Source organism: Anopheles coustani, chromosome 3 (assembly GCF_943734705.1).
Source record: "Anopheles coustani chromosome 3, idAnoCousDA_361_x.2, whole genome shotgun sequence".
Taxonomy (NCBI): domain Eukaryota; kingdom Metazoa; phylum Arthropoda; class Insecta; order Diptera; family Culicidae; genus Anopheles; species Anopheles coustani.
This window is the reverse complement of record NC_071288.1, coordinates 49,769,822-49,791,940: the sequence shown is the minus strand read 5'-3', so window position 1 is coordinate 49,791,940 and position 22,119 is coordinate 49,769,822. Positions and strand designations below refer to the sequence as shown.

The following is a 22,119-nucleotide window of genomic DNA, read 5'->3' as shown; positions in this document are numbered from 1 at the left end:
CAGGTTTAGGTCATGTTTGTAAATAACTCAATTATAATATACTTCCGAATAGATAACCCGGTCTCTCCGTGGTGAAGTATTCAACTCGCGGTTTGTTTACTTTGCCTAAATTTTCTCCGACAAAAACCACGCGTGTTTTCATTTCGTTTGTAAATAAAGCATATTAGTGGTACATTTTCTCAGAAAATTAGCAAAATGACCAGCAAAAAGGTAAAAGTAGAGGCCGAAGAGGACGATGAACGTCGTATGGACACCAAGAGCGGCAGTGAAGAATCGAGTGATGACGAAAACGATGAAGTTTACGAGGGTGACGAAGTAAGTCGAATCCGCGTGGTGCATGGTACGAAACATTTTGAACAATCGGTACTCTTTGCAGGGAATTACCGTTGACTTCGAGGGCCGAAATCCCATTGATCCGGATCTGGATGGCATAAAGCAATTGCTTGGCCAACTGTTTGTGAAAGCGCACATCGATCTGGCCGAGATGGCGGGAGTTATCATTGGTATGCATGCTGCGAGGTCTTGGTCGGAGATCGGAAGAAGAAGAATGTAATTTAAATCGGTTTCAGGTCAAAACTACGTGGGAAGTGTCCTAAAGCAAACCTACAACGATGGTGATGAAGACGACGAGGACGATGATACGGATATGGAAGATCCCAGCCAGGTGGTGTTTGGTGTGACGTCCGTAATCAATTTATCCAACAAGCAGGACTTGACTTGCGTCCGCCAGCTGAAGAAAATGCTGTTCGAAAAGGCAGAAAAGTATGCAACCGAACTGGTAATTCAACAGTTCCGCGAGGCCCTGGAAGGCGGATCGAAAACGACGGGTTTGCTGTTGAACGAACGATTTATCAACATTCCGGCCGCCGTTTGCGTACCGATGTGCGAAAATCTACTCAACGAAATGGAGCGCGCCCGCTCGAAAGGTATGCCCTACACTTTCGACTACTACCTGATGTTCGTGAAATACTATCAGCAAGCGGCCGCCGGGGACAAATCGGCCGAGGTGATCTACAGCAACGACGAAGAGGAATACTTCATCAAGGACTCTTGTGCAAGCTTCGATTACTCCGTACAGAAGGAAACGACGACCGCTCTGGCTGGTCAGTGGCAGAAGAAGGACGATGAACTGCAACCATTCCGCAAGGTGCTTCTAATCGAGGCGAGCAAACTACCCGGCATCGTGTCGACCATAAAGAATCTGGTCGCATCGGTCACCGCCAAGTAAGGCAGCAGTGTATGCATTTTTCATTTCATCTTTTCTCCGCGTGCAAACTATTTTAGTGAGTGTGTCTAATCTGTGCTGTAAAACGAAATAAACGAAAGTTCCTCTCGATTTGAATGTTTTCGCAGAAATCACATTTTTTCCTTTTTTCCTAGTCTGCTTGACAGATGTCGAAAGAAAAAAGCAAGCAAAGCAAGCCTGTTTATTGTTTTGGTTATTTGACACCGCGAGTTCGCCAGTCAGCAGATTTTGCTTGTTCGTTTCGTACGCTCGAGTGTATCCAGTTTTCGTTTGTAAATTGTGAAGAAAGTGCAAAATCAGCCGAAAAGATACCGCATCTACCATCTCGCACGGTTCTAGGTAAGGTATGTTTCAAGATTAAATCTTTATGGAGAGTTTATTGACCGCAAAAGATGTAATTTATCCTCGATGGATAAACGTAACCTCACTTAAAATGACGTCGGCAGATGCAATTCTTGTTAACCCTTCAATGCAAAGTAAAACAAAATATTTGAATGTAGTACAGTTGAACATTTTAAATCAATTAATTTTCATATTTTACAATGATGATGCACAATGCGTTGAGTAGAACCGTTTTTACTTTATTTACGAAATTAAAAACTAAAACATGAAAAGGTCATACGATTTTTTGCATCGCCAACTTGCTGCTTCAAAATGGAGTACGTCGCGGAAGGAATGAGTAAGTGCCCTTATGAATTACGTTTCAGGGCATTTAGTTTAACTTTGCCCTCGCTTAACAAAAGAAATCTTGACTCACACCTGATCGTGTTTGCCGATGCTCGAGGTTCTATCAGCTGTTCGTGTCATTTTAGGTGCACGATGGTGGTGACGACGTGTTCTTGAAACCATTACGTGTTGCGTCGAATAAAATATACCAATGAAATAACCCTAGATCATGCAACCGATGGTAAAAGGATCCAGGCGGCGAGAATGAACAAGTGGGTCATTTACCACGAACAAATCTTTATAAGAAGCATGAAGGGGCGTTTGCAATTGTTTACTTTGTGATAGCAACTGGATCGGGACACTTGCGCGGCCATCGCTATCAATCTTCTAACGCTGCCATTCATTCTTCATTATCTCTTCCGGACAGCTGGACGGCCGGGACTCCAGTTTGTAGATTACAAGAAATACAGTGGAGTGTTGACGCCCGTTGAATACTGACGGTGCGATTGTGGTGCCCAGCTTGGTGTCAGCGGAGGTCTCCAACAACATCGAAGCGGAGAGTGGTGTAACTATGAGCGTTGAAAGGTAAGTTGTTTTAATGTTTAATGTTTATTGTAATATTCAACTTATCTGCCAGTAGACTTAACAACTTACTTGTGGGTTATGAATGAAGAGATTCTACGAGCCTGGCTCTGAAGGAGGATAATGGGATATATTAGTCAAACAGATGGCTATGAGTATTGAAAAGACGCACAGTAGAGGATCGTTAAAGCCGAACTTACGTCCGGCGTGTAAGGATGGCTAGAGTTTGACGAGATAAGCAATTTTTACTGCTAAACCATCCTCTCAAGTGCCGAAACATGCGTAAAGTATCTCGCTGTTGCTAAGCCACTTCAAGAACGCGTCGGCTATCTGGCCAAATTAATCGCGAAATAATGTGCTTGCTTTAAACCCTCCGATCCGCTGCTCGGAGCACTCCCCCATCCGTTTGATGCAGCCAGCGAGCACCGGAGACCACGCGGCAGCTCCGCAATTTCGTAAATTCTCCGTTAACCGAAATGTACTCGGTAACGGTGCTCGGAGTACCGGCCGCTACTCGCGCGGAGTGCGTACAGAAGTTGAGGTAGATTAAGGGAGGACGTTCAATTTCGCCGAAAAGATGATCCCAGGCCGGTCGTTACCCTGCCTGCCAAACATTATTCGCCAGGGGAAAGTAAAGCCGGACAGCTGGATCGTTTCGCTAGCTCTCCCCCCGCTCGTGGGGGTCTCACAGCTGGTATGGTCGGTCAACGACCCACCACCATCGTGGGGCGGACTTTTGGCCATCATGTTGGATATTATTCGGTGTAGCTGATAAACCATCTGATGAGTGATGATTGATTGCGATTACGGGATATAGAATGATTGATAGTTGCGAGAATTTAATGTGGTACGTTCGTATGGGGGATGTTTGTTATTTTCTCCCGTTAGGGTCTTGGTATCACGTGGGTCGTTTTTGCTATGTAATACAAATTATATAACATCGCACAAAAACGGTATTTTGTATGCTACTCTAATGATTATTTCCTAAACTATCAAAATAATGGTTATATGTACATTTGATCGTCAATACATGATTGCAGAATCCACTCTCAAATTACTGTTACACCATGCCATGAGCTTAGATAGCAATAGCATTGAAAGCGAGTGAAGGGAGCGCGAAAGTGAGATGCAGACAATTTCTACGCGTTAGGTTCCCCTACAGCGTCGGAATTTCCCCTTAAACGCTTTGCTGTCGCTAAGGATACTATGGATGCAGGATGGAAGGGAAACATTTTGTTTTTGGTAATCGATGGTTACATTGATTATCGATGGTTACTTTGCTGGAAAATAAAACAAAGCAAAGCGGAAATCTGTTGCACAGTTTCATTCAATGTTTGTAATAGGAAGGAAATGAAACGTTTTCGTGATTTTGGGGACAATTTCGAATCGGACATTGCATTTACTCTTCGGAAAGGTTGTGCTTCACGTGATGAAAATGCCCTACGCAGAATAAAATCAACAATAAAACTACATCCATAAGGTTTGGCCCTGTAGCCGGGACCTGTAAATTGGCCGTATTACCGGGCCATGTAAACGGGCCATGTTACCGGGCCCTGTAAACGGGTCCTGTCAACGGGCTCTGTAACCGGGATCTGCAAATTGGACGTGTTACCGGGCCATGTAACCGGGCCATTTAAACGGGCCGTGTTACCGGGCCCTTTAACCGGGCCATATAAACGGGCCGTGTTACCGGGCCCTGTAACCGGGCCGTGTTACCGGGCCCTTTAAACGGGCGCTGTAATCGAGTCCTGTAATTGGGTCCTGTAACCGGGACCTGTCAACGGGCACTGTAACCGGGCCATGTAAATTGACTGTGTTACCGGGCCCTGTAACCGGGACCTGTCAACGGGCAATGCAAACGGGCCCTGTAAATTGTTCGTGTTGCCGGGCCCTGTAAACGGGCACTGTAACCTGGCCCTGTAAACGGACCCTGTAACTGGGCCGTGTAACCGGGCCGTTTTACCTAGTCGCCCTCTTAAATTACAGTTAGACGTGACGTTGGCATTAGATAGCAATACCGTGGAAAGCGAGTGAAGGGAGGGTGAAAGTGAGATGCAAACAATTTCTACGCGTAGAAATTTCCCCTAAGCGTAGGAATTTCCCCTAAGCGTAGGAATTTCCCCTAAGCGTCGGAATTTCCCCCTAACGCTGTGCTGTCGCTAAGGATACTACGGATGCAGGATGGAGGGGAAACATTTTTTTTGGTAATCGATGGTTACATTGATTATCGATGGTTACTTTGCTGGAAAATAAAACAAAGCAAAGCGGAAATCTGCTACACAGTTTCATTCAAAGTTTGTAATAGGAAGGAAATGAAACGTTTTCATGATTTTGGGGATTATTTCGAATCGAACATTGCATTTACTCTTCGGAAAGGTTGTGCTTCACGTGATGAAAATGACCAACGTAGAATAAACAATAATACTACATCCATAAGCTTTGGCCTTGAAGCCGGGACCTGTAAATTGGCCGTATTACCGGGCCATGTAAACGGGCCGTGTTACCGCCGTTTGCCGGGCCCTGTAAACGGGCCGTGTTACCGGGCCCTATAAACGGGCCGTGTTACCAGGCTGTGGTAATTTGGTCCTGTAAACGGGTTCTGTAACCGGGACCTGTAAATTGTTCGTGTTACCGGGCCCTGTAACCGGGATCAGTCAACGGGCCCTGGAACCGGGACCTGTAAACGGGCCGTGTTACCGGGCCCTGCAAACGGGCCGTGTTACCGGGCCCTGTAACCGGGCCGTTTTACCGGGCCCTGTAACCGGGTCCAGTCAACGGGCCCCGTAAACGGGCCCTGTCACCGGGACCTGTCAACGGGCCCTGTAACTGGGACCTGTAAACGGGCACTGTAACCTGGCCCTGTAAACGGGCCCTGTAACTGGGCCGTGTAACCGGGCCGTTTTACCTAGTCGCCCTCTTAAATTACAGTTAGACGTGACGTTGGCATTAGATAGCAATACCGTGGAAAGCGAGTGAAGGGAGGGTGAAAGTGAGATGCAAACAATTTCTACGCGTAGAAATTTCCCCTAAGCGTAGGAATTTCCCCTAAGCGTAGGAATTTCCCCTAAGCGTCGGAATTTCCCCCTAACGCTGTGCTGTCGCTAAGGATACTACGGATGCAGGATGGAGGGGAAACATTTTTTTTGGTAATCGATGGTTACATTGATTATCGATGGTTACTTTGCTGGAAAATAAAACAAAGCAAAGCGGAAATCTGCTACACAGTTTCATTCAAAGTTTGTAATAGGAAGGAAATGAAACGTTTTCATGATTTTGGGGATTATTTCGAATCGAACATTGCATTTACTCTTCGGAAAGGTTGTGCTTCACGTGATGAAAATGACCAACGTAGAATAAACAATAATACTACATCCATAAGCTTTGGCCTTGAAGCCGGGACCTGTAAATTGGCCGTATTACCGGGCCATGTAAACGGGCCGTGTTACCGCCGTTTGCCGGGCCCTGTAAACGGGCCGTGTTACCGGGCCCTATAAACGGGCCGTGTTACCAGGCTGTGGTAATTTGGTCCTGTAAACGGGTTCTGTAACCGGGACCTGTAAATTGTTCGTGTTACCGGGCCCTGTAACCGGGATCAGTCAACGGGCCCTGGAACCGGGACCTGTAAACGGGCCGTGTTACCGGGCCCTGCAAACGGGCCGTGTTACCGGGCCCTGTAACCGGGCCGTTTTACCGGGCCCTGTAACCGGGTCCAGTCAACGGGCCCCGTAAACGGGCCCTGTCACCGGGACCTGTCAACGGGCCCTGTAACTGGGACCTGTAAACGGGCACTGTAACCTGGCCCTGTAAACGGGCCCTGTAACTGGGCCGTGTAACCGGGCCGTTTTACCTAGTCGCCCTCTTAAATTACAGTTAGACGTGACGTTGGCATTAGATAGCAATAGCGTGGAAGGCGAACGAAGGGAGGGTGAAAGTGAGATGCAAACAATTTCTACGCGTAGAAATTTCCCCTACAGCGTCGAAATTTCCCCTAAGCGTCGGAATTTCCCCTAAGCGTCGGAATTTCCCCTTAACGCTGTGCTGTCGCTAAGGATACTACGGATGCAGGATGGAGGGGAAACATTTTTTTTTGGTAATCGATGGTTACATTGATAATCGATGGTTACTTGGCTGGAAAATAAAACAAAGCAAAGCGGAAATCTGCTTCACAGTTTCATTTAAAGTTTGTAATAGGAAGGAAATGAAACGTTTTCATGATTTTGGGGATTATTTCGAATCGAACATTGCATTTACTCTTCGGAAAGGTTGTGCTTCACGTGATGAAAATGACCGACGTAGAATAAAATCAACAATAAAACTACATCCATAAGCTTTGGCCCTGAAGCCGGGACCTGTAAATTGGCTGTATTACCGGGCCATGTAAACGGGCCGTGTTACCGCCGTTTGCCGGGCCCTGTAAACGGGCCGTGTTACCGGGCCCTATAAACGGGCCGTGTTACCAGGCCGTGGTAATTTGGTCCTGTAAACGGGCTCTGTAACCGGGACCTGTAAATTGTTCGTGTTACCGGGCCCTGTAACCGGGATCAGTCAACGGGCCCTGGAACCGGGACCTGTAAACGGGCCGTGTTACCGGGCCCTGCAAACGGGCCGTGTTACCGGGCCCTGTAACCGGGCCGTTTTACCGGGCCCTGTAACCGGGTCCAGTCAACGGGCCCCGTAAACGGGCCCTGTCACCGGGACCTGTCAACGGGCCCTGTAACTGGGACCTGTAAACGGGCACTGTAACCTGGCCCTGTAAACGGGCCCTGTAACTGGGCCGTGTAACCGGGCCGTTTTACCTAGTCGCCCTCTTAAATTACAGTTAGACGTGACGTTGGCATTAGATAGCAATAGCGTGAAAGGCGAGCGTAGGGAGGGCGAAAGTGAGATGCAGACAATTTCTACGCGTAGAAATTTCCCCTACCGCGTAGGAATTTCCCCTAAGCGTAGGAATTTCCCCTAAGCGTCGGAATTTCCCCTTAACGCTGTGCTGTCGCTAAGGATACTACGGATGCAGGATGGAGGGGAAACATTTTTTTTTGGTAATCGATGGTTACATTGATAATCGATGGTTACTTGGCTGGAAAATAAAACAAAGCAAAGCGGAAATCTGCTTCACAGTTTCATTTAAAGTTTGTAATAGGAAGGAAATGAAATGTTTTCGTGATTTTGGGTACAATTTCGAATCGAACATTGCATTTACTCTTCGGAAAGGTTGTGCTTCACGTGATGAAAATGACCGACGTAGAATAAAATCAACAATAAAACTACATCCATAAGCTTTGGCCCTGCAGCCGGGACCTGTAAATTGGCTGTATTACCGGGCCATGTAAACGGGCCGTGTTACCGCCGTTTGCCGGGCCCTGTAAACGGGCCGTGTTACCGGGCTCTGTAACCGGGACCAGTCAACGGGCTGTGTTACTGGGCCCTGTAAACAGGCCGTGCTACCGGGCTCTGTAAACGGGCTGTGTTACTGGGCCCTGTAAAAGGGCCGTGTTACCGGGCCCTGTGACCGGGTCCAGTCAACGGGTCCTGTAAACGTGCACTGTAACCTGGCCCTGTAAACGGGCCGTGTTACCGGGACCTGTCAACGGGCCCTGGAACCGGGATCTGTAACTGGGCCGTGTAACCGGGCCGTTTTACCTAGTCGCCCTCTTAAATTACAGTTAGAGGTGACGTTGGCATTAGATAGCAATACCGTGGAAAGCGAGTGAAGGGAGGGTGAAAGTGAGATGCAGACAATTTCTACGCGTAGAAATTTCCCCTACCGCGTAGGAATTTCCCCTAAGCGTAGGAATTTCCCCTAAGCGTAGGAATTTCCCCTAAGCGTCGGAATTTCCCCTTAACGCTGTGCTGTCGCTAAGGATACTACGGATGCAGGATGGAGGGGAAACATTTTTTTTTGGTAATCGATGGTTACATTGATAATCGATGGTTACTTGGCTGGAAAATAAAACAAAGCAAAGCGGAAATCTGCTTCACAGTTTCATTCAAAGTTTGTAATAGGAAGGAAATGAAACGTTTTCATGATTTTGGGGATTATTTCGAATCGAACATTGCATTTACTCTTCGGAAAGGTTGTGCTTCACGTGATGAAAATGACCGACGTAGAATAAAATCAACAATAAAACTACATCCATAAGCTTTGGCCCTGAAGCCGGGACCTGTAAATTGGCTGTATTACCGGGCCATGTAAACGGGCCGTGTTACCGCCGTTTGCCGGGCCCTGTAAACGGGCCGTGTTACCGGGCCCTATAAACGGGCCGTGTTACCAGGCCGTGGTAATTTGGTCCTGTAAACGGGCTCTGTAACCGGGACCTGTAAATTGTTCGTGTTACCGGGCCCTGTAACCGGGATCAGTCAACGGGCCCTGGAACCGGGACCTGTAAACGGGCCGTGTTACCGGGCCCTGCAAACGGGCCGTGTTACCGGGCCCTGTAACCGGGCCGTTTTACCGGACCCTGTAACCGGGTCCAGTCAACGGGCCCCGTAAACGGGCCCTGTCACCGGGACCTGTCAACGGGCCCTGTAACTGGGACCTGTAAACGGGCACTGTAACCTGGCCCTGTAAACGGGCCCTGTAACTGGGCCGTGTAACCGGGCCGTTTTACCTAGTCCACTCTAAAATTGCGCTTAAAGGTGACGTTGGCATTAGATAGCAATAGCAAGAAGTGAGCGAGCGATGGGAGGGCGAAAGTGAGATGCACTGTGCTGACGCGTCAGGTTCCCCTTTACAGCGTCGGAATTTCCCCTTAACCGCTATGCTGTTGCTAAGGGAAACCAAATACCGTATGCGTGATGATGTTTGCACCACCGTGTACCCCATTTACCGTATGCGTAATAATGTTTGCACCATCGTACAAAAATAGTTTCCGTTTTCTCTGGGCATACAAAAGGAAATGAAACGTTTTCGTGATTTTGGGGACAATTTCGAATCGAACATTGCATTTATGTTGGGAAAGGTGGCAACGAGATAAAAATAACCAACGCAGAATAAAATTAATAATAAAACTACTTCCATAAGGTTGGGCCCTGTTACCGGGCCGTGTAACGGGGTCCTGTTAACGGGCCGTATACCGGGCCCAGAAAACGGGCCGTGTTACCGGGCCCTGAAAACGGGCCGTATTACCGGGCCCTGAAAACGGGCCGTGTTACCGGGCCGTGTTACCAGGCCATGTAACGGTGTTCTGTAAATTGGCCGGGTTACCTGGCTCTGTAAACGGGTCCTGTAAACGGGTCCTGTAAATGGGCAATGTAACCGGGCCATGTAAACGGGCCGTGTTACCGGGCCCTGCAAACGGGCCGTGTTACCGGGCCCTGTAACCGGGCCGTTTTACCGGGCCCTGTAAACGAGCCCTGGTACCGGGCCCTATAAACGTGCACTGTAACCTGGCCCTGTAAACGGGCCGTGTTACCGGGCCCTGTAACCGGGACCAGTCAACGGGCCGTGTTACCGGACCGTGTTACCGGGCCCTGTAAACAGGCCGTGCTACCGGGCTCTGTAAACGGGCTGTGTTACTGGACCCTGTAAAAGGGCCGTCTTACCGCCGTTTACCGGGCCCTGTAAATTGGCCGTGTTACAGGGCTCTGTAAACGGGTTCTGCAAGTGGGCCGTGTAACCGGGCCGTTTTACCTAGTAGCGAGAAATGAGCGAGCGATGGGAGGGCGAAAATGAGATGCACTGTGCTGACGCGTTAGGTTCCCCTTTACAGCGTCGGAATTTCCCCTTAACCGCTATGCTGTTGCTAAGGGAAACCAAATACCGTATGCGTGATAATGTTTGCACCACCGTGTACACCATGTACCCTATGCGTGATGATGTTTGCACCATCTTACTGAAATAGTTTCCGTTTTCTCTGGGCATACAAAAGGAAATGAAACGTTTTCGTGATTTTGGGGACAATTTCGAATCGAACATTACTTTTACTCTTGGGAAAGGTGGCAACGAGATGAAAATAACCAACGCAGAATAAATTTAAAAAAATTAATAATAAAACTACATCCATAAGGGTTGGCCCTGTAGCCGGGACCTGTAAATTGGCCGTATTATCGGGCCATGTAAACGGGCCGCGTTACCGGGCCCTGTAAACGGGACCTGCAAATTGGTCGTGTTATCGGGCCCTGTAACCGGGATCAGTCACTGGGCCCTGTAACCGGGACCTGTAAACTGGCCGTGTTACCGCCGTTTACCGGGCCCTGTAAACGGGCCGTGTTACCGGGCCCTGTGACCGGGTCCAGTCAACGGGTCCGATAAACGGGTCCTGTAAACGGGCCCTGTAAACGTGCACTGTAACCTGGCCCTGTAAACGGGCCGTGTTACCGGGCCCTGTAAACGGGCCGTGTTACTAGGACCTGCCAACGGGCCCTGGAACTGGGACCTGTAACTGGGCCGTGTAACCGGGCCGTTTTACCTAGTTTTGATTAAAATACGCATAGTTCGTATATTTACTCAATTGAGTCTTCGCACTTATCTTTTCTGTCGATATTTATCACCAGCATATAAAACAATTTTCATTCAAGTTTTTTTTTTCAATAAAAGCGACCAAATCGTCTATGTAAGCTTACTTATTCATACCTTCATTAAAGACCCAAAAAGAATTCGAACTACGACATACCCTTCTTATCAAAGTATTTGTTTACAAATCGAGTACGAGCATTGGCGCGTATTAACATTTTGTTTATTGCTGGTAAATATAGACTTAGCACCTTTGTTTATTTATTTTACCAGACAACGAACTCGCTTTCTTTACACATACGTCGTTCGTTTTACGATTCTGGATTTGAAACAAGAAGATCATTATTCACCAAGCATCAGGCGCATTACATTCGATTGTTTTTTGTTTTTGGTTTTATTTGTCGTTTATTACAACCAAATCAACCAGGATCCACTTCACGGCCCAAACATGTTGTGACCCACTTTCGTGACGTGAATTTCGTCTGTCCGGCAGAACTTTCTCAAAACCGCCAGATAGAAGATGGGACCAAAAAATTATATGGTTTCTCCTTTTGGGGTCAGTCTGGAAGGTTTGCGGTGAGTGGGGGGCACATCTTAAATTTAGGTTAATTGGCTTGCACCAGGGAGTTTGCTGCGTGTATACCTTTTTTTAACGAACGTCGAACGTGTCTCTGGAAGAACCCCGGTTATGTGTCGTTTGGCACATCTTATTTGCGTTTGTCGGGGTTCATTGAAATTCACTGCATGGAGATGGTAATCCAATGCATTGAGTTTAAAAATCCTCATTCAAGCGGGTAATTCTTTGTTTTTGGTTGTGAAATATTGGGTAATTTAAATTGTTAAGCTAGTTCATGCAAGGTTTATATTATTTGAATTCTGTACAGCAATCTGGAAATCGATCGCTAGGTTGAAAGATCACCTCCATACAATCGTCACTCGGAACGTATTGCTGAGAAAAACTTACATCTAAGATTAGCGTACGTATCGTCGAGATTACGATGGACAAAACGTTCCACCACGCGAAGTGGAGGAACGCAAACGCGGTAAAATCATCAAATTTACCGTTAAACATCGCGGCCACCACTTCGTCTGGCCTTTGGGCAGCGGCAGTCGTTCTATCCACCACTGCGCCGTTCCCTTCGCTCTTTCTCGTTTCCGCTCACCCCGTTCGTGTACTCCGTGTATCTCGCGGCCACCTCGAACCGCTATTCTGAGTTGGGCCCCCTTCAACCCTCCCCCACTACCTACTCTGTCCCTTCTTCTTTACAGCAAATGTACGCTCATGACGCGTCTGGTATAAGTTTTATTTTTTATTTTTATTGGTGGTGGAGAAACGCATCCAAAGAACCACGACGAACGTCACGAGACACGCGGCACGCGGTGGGGAAGCAACCCGCGAAGAGGAAGCACGATGGGGGGAGGGGGAGACTTAGCAGAAGATATTCCTAACCTAGTTTTTCTGTTTCTCTCGTTCGCTTTGACCGATTCGGGCGTCGATCGACGGCGTCGGGGGATTGGTAGGAGGAGAGCAGTGGGAATCCATGGTGAAGTTGAAAGGGACGCACGGTGGTATGTGTTTTTTTTTCCCTCCACCTTCTTGGTTCATTTTTATGGCGAAACGGTCGCGGATCTTAGGAATGATCGGCGAGAGGAGAACAACAAGTGGTGGAATGGAGGCAGAGAGATAGCGCGAGGCGCGTTGGAAGGATCGGGCAGAAGATACGGAAGCGAATCGTCGATTTAAGGCTATTTAAGTGCCGGAGCGGAGAACCCTGCGAGCGGAAGAACAGATGGGGAGGTGAAGGGAGGGTTTCTTTATATTCGAGTCGGAGTTCCACCGTTTGGGAAGCGGTGGCCCGGTCTTCAACTACCAACTTAATCTGTGGCCCCACAGCACTGGCTCAGGTGTCTTCGTTGTCGGTGGGTTTCTTAATGCGCGAACCTTCTCGGTGCGAGGGACACAACCCGCGGTACGTACACACATACACACACACACACGCACACGAACGATCAGATGGAAGATGCGCGCAATGCAATGCGCGGTTTGCCGCCGCTCGAAAGGCCAGAAGGTAGCGAAGAAATGAAACACTTGAGAGTGGAAGATCTCTTTACACAATGATCTCCCCCCCCAGTCGTGGGTGAAGATGGGGGTAGAAAGTCACTCGGAGGGCGGGCAGGATCGACGGCGGGTTTGTTCTGGTGTAGTTCCCCTGAGTGTCATCCTCCGAGACCGGCCGCACTCTTTTGCTGACGTTGAACATTGTACCGTTGCACCGTCGAAGGTTTTCTTCTTTCGCTCGGGCTCCTTGAACTTCGGTCACTTCGGTTCCCGTTGACCTAGATTCTCGAACCTGCGGCACGACTCGTTCCTTCCCTGCGGGTGAACGTAAGCACCGGGTGAGGGTGTTTTTGTACACTCTGTCTGTACGGTGTAAAAGAATCCCTCCGGGTTGTAGGACGAGACAACGGTTGCAGAATGGACAATCCCAACTGAGGTTAAAATATTCTAGTTCTTCATGAAGTGAGGGATTGTGGTATTATTTGAGTTGACTTAGCAGAAAATTTTTGTTTTGACTATAAATGAAATGATTATTTTGCATAATTACTATTGTCGTTTTGATAACGTAAGCAGTTGAATTGTGTTGAACAAATAAACAAGTATACTTGGGTAGAAAATAGAGAAACAAGAGAGAACTTTAGAGAGAACAAGAGTTTTATTTTTGTGAGAATGGATAATCCGTGGATCCCAAATTCACAGCTTTCCAGTAGAAACAAGTTTGCATTACAGATTTCAACTCGTTAAAAATAAGTTATTTTATTAGCAACTTTAAATAACGAAAACAAGTTCATTTTGTCTCGATGTTCCTTCATAATTGTATTATCTAACAAAAGTCCCGATTACCCAAATAATTGACAGAAATTTGTTTTGATAATTCTTGATTTATATAATGTTTATAAGATGTATATAATTCTAACAAGTAGTTTAGTCCCCCGTGGTTAGTTGAAAACCCCCGTTATTATTATTTTACTGAAGAAGTTCCGTAGCATGCAAATACATTTCTGCCATGACTCATTTGTTTCTTCGGTTCCTCCTTCTTTATGGACGTAGCCATCTTCCCTGCCGGGTGAAGCTGTTGAGTAGGGTCGAGCGAAGCGTGCTCGATTCCGAGGGTTACGATGCGATCTGCGTTCTCGATGGAAGCGCTTCGGAGCTGAACGAGGTGTCACCCGCACTGAGTCAACTGTTTACCCAGCAGAAGTCTTTCGATAAGGCGTTCGAGTCGGAACTGAGCTGTTTTCGTTGTATAGAGCTCAACAGGCGCGTCGTGTACAGCCCTGTGGGCCATCTGACCGATTACGACGATGTGCGCCGATATGCGGAGGCTGCCCAGGCTGCCGTTGGCCGTGCGATAAAAGCTGGCTCCAAGACGCCCCTGCTGGTGCTGCCGAAATCGAGTGAGCGCTTTGTGGATGCTCCGCTGGTGGCTTTGCTTGGGGCGCTCCATCAGCTGTACCAACCGCTGGAGGTCCGCGCCACCGCCGGGAAGGGCCATGGTGTGCAGAGTCTCGGAGTGTATCTGCCGAACGTTGCTAGTGCAGATGCGTGGCTACAATCGGCCCTCATGCTCGAGGCCGGACGGTTTGTAGCGCGCGACATCGGCGATGGAGATCCGGAACGGATGGCACCGCCCCGTGTCGCCGAATACGTGCAGAAGGCGTTCAGTTCGGGCACGATTAAGGTGAAAATCGTCGACGATCCGGCTGTGTTCGAGCGCGAGTACCCACTCTTCCAGGCGGTCAATCGGGCGGCCGGTACGGTCAAGCGTCACGCCGGGCGGATCATCTTCCTCGAGTACAAACCGCCAAATCCGGCCCGCAAGACGGTGATGCTGGTGGGCAAGGGTGTCACCTACGACACTGGCGGTGCCGACATCAAGGCCGGGGGTATTATGGCGGGCATGAGCCGCGACAAGTGCGGGGCAGCCGCGGTGGCGGGCTTCATGAAGGTGGTGGAACTGCGGAAACCGTCTGACGTGCACGTGGTCGGCGTCATGTGCATGGTGCGCAACTCGGTTGGGGAGGAGTGTTACGTGTCCGATGAGATTATAACGTCGCGGGCTAAGCAGCGCATCCGGGTCGGTAACACCGACGCCGAGGGTCGCATGGCGATGGCGGACGCACTGTGCGAGATGAAGGAGCGCGTGCTGTACGAGAAACTGCCCGAGCCGCATCTGTACACCATTGCGACGCTGACGGGTCATGCCGTGCTGGCCGTGGGTAATAGTGCGATCGTTATGGACAATGGTCCGGCACGGACGGCCGACCATGGGCTCACGCTGCAGCGCGAGGGTGAGAACATTGGCGATCCGTTCGAAATTTCCATCCTCCGCAAGGAAGACTTTGACTTCCACAAGGGAAAAGGCATTGGCGAGGATATCCTGCAGGCGAACAATCTCCCATCGAGCCGCACGCCTCGGGGTCATCAGGTAAATTTCTAACCTCAATATAGGAGAATTGGGACTATTATTAACGGTGTCCTTTTAACACAAATCTTAGGGACCGGCGGCATTCTTGATCCTGGCCTCCGGGTTGGACCAGTGCGGGCGAGAAAACGCCACTCCGATCAAGTATTCACATCTGGACATCGCCGGCAGTGCTGGAGATGTTCCACATACGCCAACTGGTTCGCCCATCTTGGCGCTCGTCCGCACTCACCTTCAGTGAGGACGAATCCTTTGCCGTCCCGTGTGTTGCAGTATTTGGCAGGAGTTTCCCTACTCAAAGAGGAGGAGCATAAGATACATCACGTTTACGGCCAGTTGTCCCCCAGTGTTGTAACCCAGTTGATGATGGGTGTGATCTGGAATGAAATAAATGAATCTATCATGGTGTTGGTTTTTACAAAACAAGCTTTGATGTCTGCTCTTTCCATGTTATCACACGCTTAGAATCTCACAAACCGTAGTTCAACCGGGAAGTTCAATCGCAAATCTAGCAAGACATGTTTTATTTCCACTCGCGAGCGTGCAACGACCTCTTGAACTTTTCTTTCCAACGGTTCTAAAGTGGCTCCCCGCCCCAGCCCCAATCAGCAAATCTCGTTGCTACGCCAACCGGTAATCGACCCGCGGAGAGTCTCCGCCGAGCGTTTCCCACCATCGACGCCGCTAGATGACAATTTCCGCATTCAGCAGAATTCTTGTTCTGTACCATTTCCGTTCAGCGTCCGTTCTTCGCCCGAGAGTGTTCTTCTTCGGTAACCTATCTTGGCGCTCCAATCTAACGGTTTCCTCTGATGGAGACTCTGAGGAAAGGTTACACACGCGAGCCATGACGACTGCGGTTGTGCTGCTGCCTCCCACCGGAAAGGGAAAAGCAACGGAACGAGCGTGCTGCGAGCCAAACAAAGGGTAATCTGCGCCTCCTTCTGCTGCTGCATGACTCGTGGATGGTCGGACCCCGTACCATTTCTCCCAAGGGGTGCGTCTAGCGTCGTGGGAGTAATGTCGTGGTCGTTCCTGTACCATGTGAAAGATGTGGTCGGATCAGTGACACCCGTACGGTTGGTGGGTAGCTGACCTGTAGCAGGACGGTGTTATGCATCTGCCCCCTTCCGCGTTGTTGCCGTAAGAGAGGCCCGAAGTGGGAAGCACAACAAAAAAGAGAGTATGAAATGGTATAATGAAATAGAGTACAATATCATCATGCTGTGCGCGGGGCTCAGAGCAGCATCGGGCAACATCAGTCGGTCTGATTCCGTTAGGAGACACCAAAATCGCGGAGCGGAAATCATCTGCTGTCTCACTCGCACCCTCTCGCGCCCGGTACCCGTTGTGGCCAGTATGGCTGCTGCCGTTGCTGCTGGTATTGCGGTGAAAGTGGTGCAACATCGCTGCAAGGTTCATTGAACGCGGAAATTGAACCTCGCGAATGGAAAGCAGAAATAAAACATTTCAACAAACACCCCTCGGATAGTTTGGGGGCTCGTGAGGGGTGGCGGTATGGACGACGTCGACGACGGTCGGTAAGGTACAGTTGGAATGGAGCTGGAGGAAGTGCTTTAGTTGTGAGATGTTTTATGTTGTACTTTTCTTTTCAGTGCTTTCTTCAGTGCCGGAAAGTTATATTTCTGCCTCCCATCTGTGTGGGGTTCCACGGGAAAGGAACAACAAAGAGCTTTAGGGCAACAGACCCAAAACTGTCCCACCGGCGTACGATATCCATCCGGGAGTGATGGTCATCCCGCGGGTTTCAGGATTTCTCTCCGGTCGCCGTAAAGTACATTGACATTTACATTGCAACTGAGTGTCCCGTATGGGAAGCGTCGGCGTAGGCGTCCCTCGTTCCGGGTTTAGCTTTCTAATGCGCTCGTTAGTGGTGTGCCCCTCCTCCACAACTCTCACCGATTGTCACCGGTTGACCCCAGTCGAACGAAAGAGTTCAACAGCACAAGCCACGAACCGCGAGCTCCGTTGATGCTGGCGAGCGTGAACCTTCTTCCGTCCCTGCCGTCAAAGACCCTGTCGACTATTGCCCTGGGATTTCGCGTGCATTTCCGCATTGCATTGCGCAGGGTCGGCCGATCGGTCGGGCGTGGTCCACGACCATCGGTCCCACCGCAAGAACGAAAGAGTATAGGAAACGCGGGTGGGAATAACGTTACTTTTGCACGGTTCTGTCGTGTACCCTTCCGCTTGGGAGAGGAACAGGCAACTGGGAGGAGCAGGCAAGAAACTGGTTCCGAACCGTGGGAGCGTCAGTTGTGTTCGTCCGCTTTATGTAGGCCAGCCAATGCCCTTCGCTGGGCCGGAAAAAGAAGCGAACTATCCTTAAGAAGCTCGGTTCATATGTGGAGGAGGGCGATCTTCGTTGCTCGATCGATCTCTGGCTAGGATCTGTTCGGAATCATCGCGGTCGTTGTCGTGATTCCGGTTCCATCGTCCATAGACACCCTTCGCATCCTGCTTTCGCTAATGATTTATCCCCACTCCCCCCCCCCCCCCACCACCCGCATACTTCCACGCTGGGAAAGTGCATCGGGTGAGGAGGTGTGGTGGTGCAAAAGTGCGACGAACTCGTCCAAAACAAAGAACGTACCGGGGTACGTTCTAATGGTAGGGCCGGATGATGTATGATAGCGACTCCCACCCAGAGCCCGTGAGGCGGAAGAAGGCGTTGGGAGGGACTAGAATTATGTAACATTCCCCTACCCCCCTCTCAAGATCCGATGCGCCTTGGACATCGTGCCGACGAAGGGGGGGAACGAGCTCCATAAAAGGTTCGATGTCGATGTTCCCGGAGAGGGCATTCTAACGGGCGAACGGGCCTGATGGGAATGCACGGATGAAAGATGCAAACATCTTCTCTCTTCTGCTGCTCCCGCCAGGGAACGGGGAAGCGACGGTGCGACGAGATTGTGTTCGCCTTCGCCTCCGTCGTCGTGATCGACGATCACACCGAACCGGACTGATCATACCTCAGCAGAAGTGTGTGTGTGTGTGTGTGTGTGTTTGTGTTAGGGCTAGCGATCCGTAGATGGGTATAATTTTAATTAAAGAGCGAATGCAGAGAACAAAAACTCGCCCCGTGACGGTTGGGGAGGGAAGTAAAGCAAAGGGCCACAGGTTCCCCGCACAGCACGATCGACCGATTCGAACCCGAACAGCGGTCTTCCCGCGTTTGGCGACGACTCTCTACCGAGGCGACGACCGGTCGATGTGTCGCTTGGTAGAACCAGCGACCCTTTCCGGACGGCCCCCGGGAGGCTCGATGGCTTCTTGAGGCCCCGGCTCTACCTTCTGCCTTCGAACTGGAAGAGAGTTTGAAATATTGTATGCGGAAGCTGTTGCGTCGATGTTGTTGCTGCTGCTGCCGAAGCCAGGTACTGAAGCTCGCCGATACCGGTCCAACCCTTTGCGGTCACAGAACTCTGTGCCTCCGTCGGCGGGGATGGAGAGAGGGTGCGAGACGGGAACTACGTGGCTGTTTTAATATCAATAAATTTATGGCAAAACGAGATGATTATAGACATTGTTGCTTTATGGCGTTGGTCGGCGATCGCTGCGTCCTGAAGGAAGTCTGCGCGAGGCTGAGAGAGGGAGCTTGGTGGACGCTGGGAAATTGTCCATCGGTTCTAGTCAATAACCCGTGGAATGGCCGGGAGGTTAATGCATCCCGCCAGCGCATTAGAAATTCTTGCTAGCCGATTAGATTGCAACGAGATCTCTTTCGCTCGGATAAAATTTCCTTTTTATTGGCGGAAAATTGGAAATACTTTCGCAAGGAACATAAAGATTTTTTAAACCTACCAAAAATTTATCACATCAAATCTCCATCGGACTTACTGAGAATTGGTTCAGAAATTAAATATTACTCCACACTCCGATCATGAACGATCGCCCGCTTTTCATCCGCTTCCAATATGGCATCCGATCCATGCTTCGCAAATGATCCAGAAAATCGTACTGTTTCGTCAATTACAATTTTCACGTTGACCACCGTCGATTAGGTTCCGGTTACATCGGTCTTCCGGCCGGCCACCGGGAAGGGGAGCGGGAAGGACATCTGTTGTGACATGCCTGCTCTTTCGGCACATCTGACTAATCGCGTGTGACAGGTTCGTTCGTTGAAGCCGAGCCCGAAACTGGGCTTCCCCAAAACGGATTTCCTTCCGGACTCCGGATTCCACTAATCGCCGACCATTTTGACGCTCAATTTCATCCCGAACAACTGACACCCCAAGGGGTTGAGCTTAGCGGGCATCACGCTAAGACCCGGTAACGGTTTTGGTTGGCGAAGCGACAAAAAATCGAGGCATTTTAAAAACGGATAATGTTTCTGCAAAATCCGACCGCTACCGATCACGATCAACGGTTGCGTTGCTAGGGGACAAAAAACTGGAATGAAATTGAGAGGAATCATAGACGAACGTTTGATGGGAGTAAAAAACATCTAAAACCGTTTTATAGCCATCTAGCGGAAGAATGGATCTTCTTTTTTGTCCTCGGGAGCACTTGGAGAAGAGAGTATCATAGGAGCGAGGGGCAAAAATACTAAAAAAAATCCCAAGCGGAAAAAGTCAATCGAGCCAGTTTCCAAGATCGCCACCGGTTCAAGCATCATCTTGCAAGCAACAGCAGCCGATCGGAGCATCGTCTCGTCGAGAGCAGCATTAGAACGCTAGGAAATTTGACTCCGAGCGGACATCCAGCGATCGTCATGCATCCGCTCGCCGGCAGCAAAAACCAAAACACAATGAAAACCCCCAGCGACAGCAGCTTCCTTCCCCGGGGGGGTGGCCATCTTTAATTTCCCTCCTCCCTTCCCGCCGAAGCTGTGTTGGGACATATGTGTGTACGAAGACGAATGATGCAGGATGCATGAAATGTATTATAGATAGCGATCGCGAAAAAACGTACGGAACGTTGCTTTTTCATCCCCGGTTCGATTTCGCCCGGGTCGCAAACCCCCGCTGCCCCGCTGTTTTCCTGCCGTCCTTTCTTTTTTTTTTTGTTCCACCCATTCCGGGAGCATATCCGGGACAGGAGTGGAATCGCACGTCGCAGGCGCGTAATGCTATGGATGGAGGGGGTGGGAGAAAATAGAACCGCACGGTTCGCGTCCCGCGAGAATGATGAGAAACCGAATCGAATCGTCGTCGAATGCGGAGGAACGCAGAAAACCCACCCGCCCCCCACCCGCCAACCGAACTTCTAGGGAAGGAAAAACTAGCAGCGCGGCTCGCGAAACGCCGCTGGCCAGCTCGGGAAGAAAGAAAAGAAAAAAAAAACGATGCGGGGCATTGACCGGCACTAGCAGTGACCTACTAACATCGGGGGCCCACCACGCTGGGCGGCGGGAGTGCATTCACCTCCGAGGCCGGTCGGCGTTCGGGTTCTGGTTTTCTGGAAGTCGCCCGCGGAAAATGCTCCGTTTCGTGCGTTCCCGTTCATCTCTCTCTCTCTTTCGCTTTTCCCCCGCTTGTTCCAACCAATCTACCCCCCCCTCCCCCCTTCTCCCTCACACTCACACATAGTGCGACTCTTTCGTGGGGCAAAGTGAGAGAGAGGGAAGGCGAATGCAGCGCAAACGAGATGCGCGCGCCAGCGATTTAAAGCCACTCAGATGAGGCTCCAGCGAGCCAGCTGGATCGCGGATGGAGCCACCGGGGATTGCACCGGGGAGGCTGCCCCGACTGAGTGCCGCGAGAGTGTCCATCGCGATAACAGCCTGCCCTGGCGCACATATATGGACTGGAGGAGCACTCGGGTTGGTTTCACTGCGAGAATCCTTTCGGTAGATCGGTTGCATCCCCCTCCCCTCCACATGCAACGACTCCCGATGCGCTGTTATGTAATACCCAGCCTCCCCCCCCCCTTTGACCACTTCTCACCACCCGTCGTTATGCTGTGCGAAAGCAGGTCGTCCGTGGCACGCGGAAGGATCTGCACATCGTGGTGCGTGTTTGCCTCGTTCCGTCCAGCTCGCCTAACCTTGCGGCAGGTTTATCCGATGACGACGCCGCTGTAGCTTCTTCATGCACTTATCCGCTGCATCTCGTTTCGCTTATGCCAATAAGCACGCGTGTTATTACCTCACCAACAAGTCAACGGCTTACGAACTTCTTGTAATCGTGGCCGCTCCGTTATGGGTTTTTTTGATGTTATTGGTTTCTAATTTTACTTTCGGTCGTTTGATGTGTTTTTAAATCCTTGTTCACCACTTTTTAATTGCTCGTTGTGATTGCTGCTATCAGTAATTTACGGCATTTTTTTCTTTTCTCATTCAACTTTTTTATCAAACATTTCCCAGTCTTGTTAAATAATAATAATGTTGATACATTTATTGACAAATTTTGGATCCGGTAGTTTTATGTGAAACCGGATCCGGTAGTTTTATGTCAAATAGAACCGTAAAATGGTATTTTCTTGATTTACTTTACCAACCACTTAATTATTTTTGAGTTTTAGTTTGAACGGCTAGGCCGTAAAATTTCTAATTTATAATTTATAAAATTATCGATTTAGGAAATTTATTTTTTTTTATTCAACAACTTTTATTATGAAAAATTGAGTTTAGACAACGGGAGTTGAAGGGTAATTTGTTTACAGAAATAAGTTTCCAAAACCAATACATTACTTGTACTCGATCCGGTCTGCGAGAGTCCACGGTT

The 22,119-nt window shown here is 49.5% G+C and overlaps 2 protein-coding genes across 3 annotated transcripts; both read left to right on the top strand.

Annotated features, from left to right (window-relative positions):
* The first annotated feature begins 135 nt into the window (after positions 1-135).
* LOC131261468 (protein BCCIP homolog) lies at positions 136-1,336 on the top strand. Its single transcript, XM_058263511.1, has 3 exons — positions 136-315; positions 377-503; positions 570-1,336. The coding sequence occupies exons 1-3, from the start codon at positions 196-198 to the stop codon at positions 1,226-1,228; spliced, it is 906 nt and encodes a 301-aa protein (XP_058119494.1). The 5' UTR covers positions 136-195; the 3' UTR covers positions 1,229-1,336.
* Positions 1,337-1,450: 114 nt separating this feature from the next.
* Positions 1,451-15,856, top strand: LOC131261467 (putative aminopeptidase W07G4.4). 2 transcript variants are annotated; one of them, XM_058263509.1, is made up of 4 exons: positions 1,451-1,585; positions 2,340-2,497; positions 14,056-15,433; positions 15,504-15,856. In XM_058263509.1, exons 2-4 carry the CDS (start codon positions 2,484-2,486, stop codon positions 15,669-15,671), a joined length of 1,560 nt encoding a protein of 519 aa, XP_058119492.1. In that variant the 5' UTR covers positions 1,451-1,585; positions 2,340-2,483; the 3' UTR covers positions 15,672-15,856. The 2 variants fall into 2 exon arrangements, with proteins under 2 accessions (XP_058119492.1, XP_058119493.1); XM_058263510.1 differs by having other exon boundaries at positions 1,471-1,590.
* Positions 15,857-22,119: the final 6,263 nt, after the last annotated feature.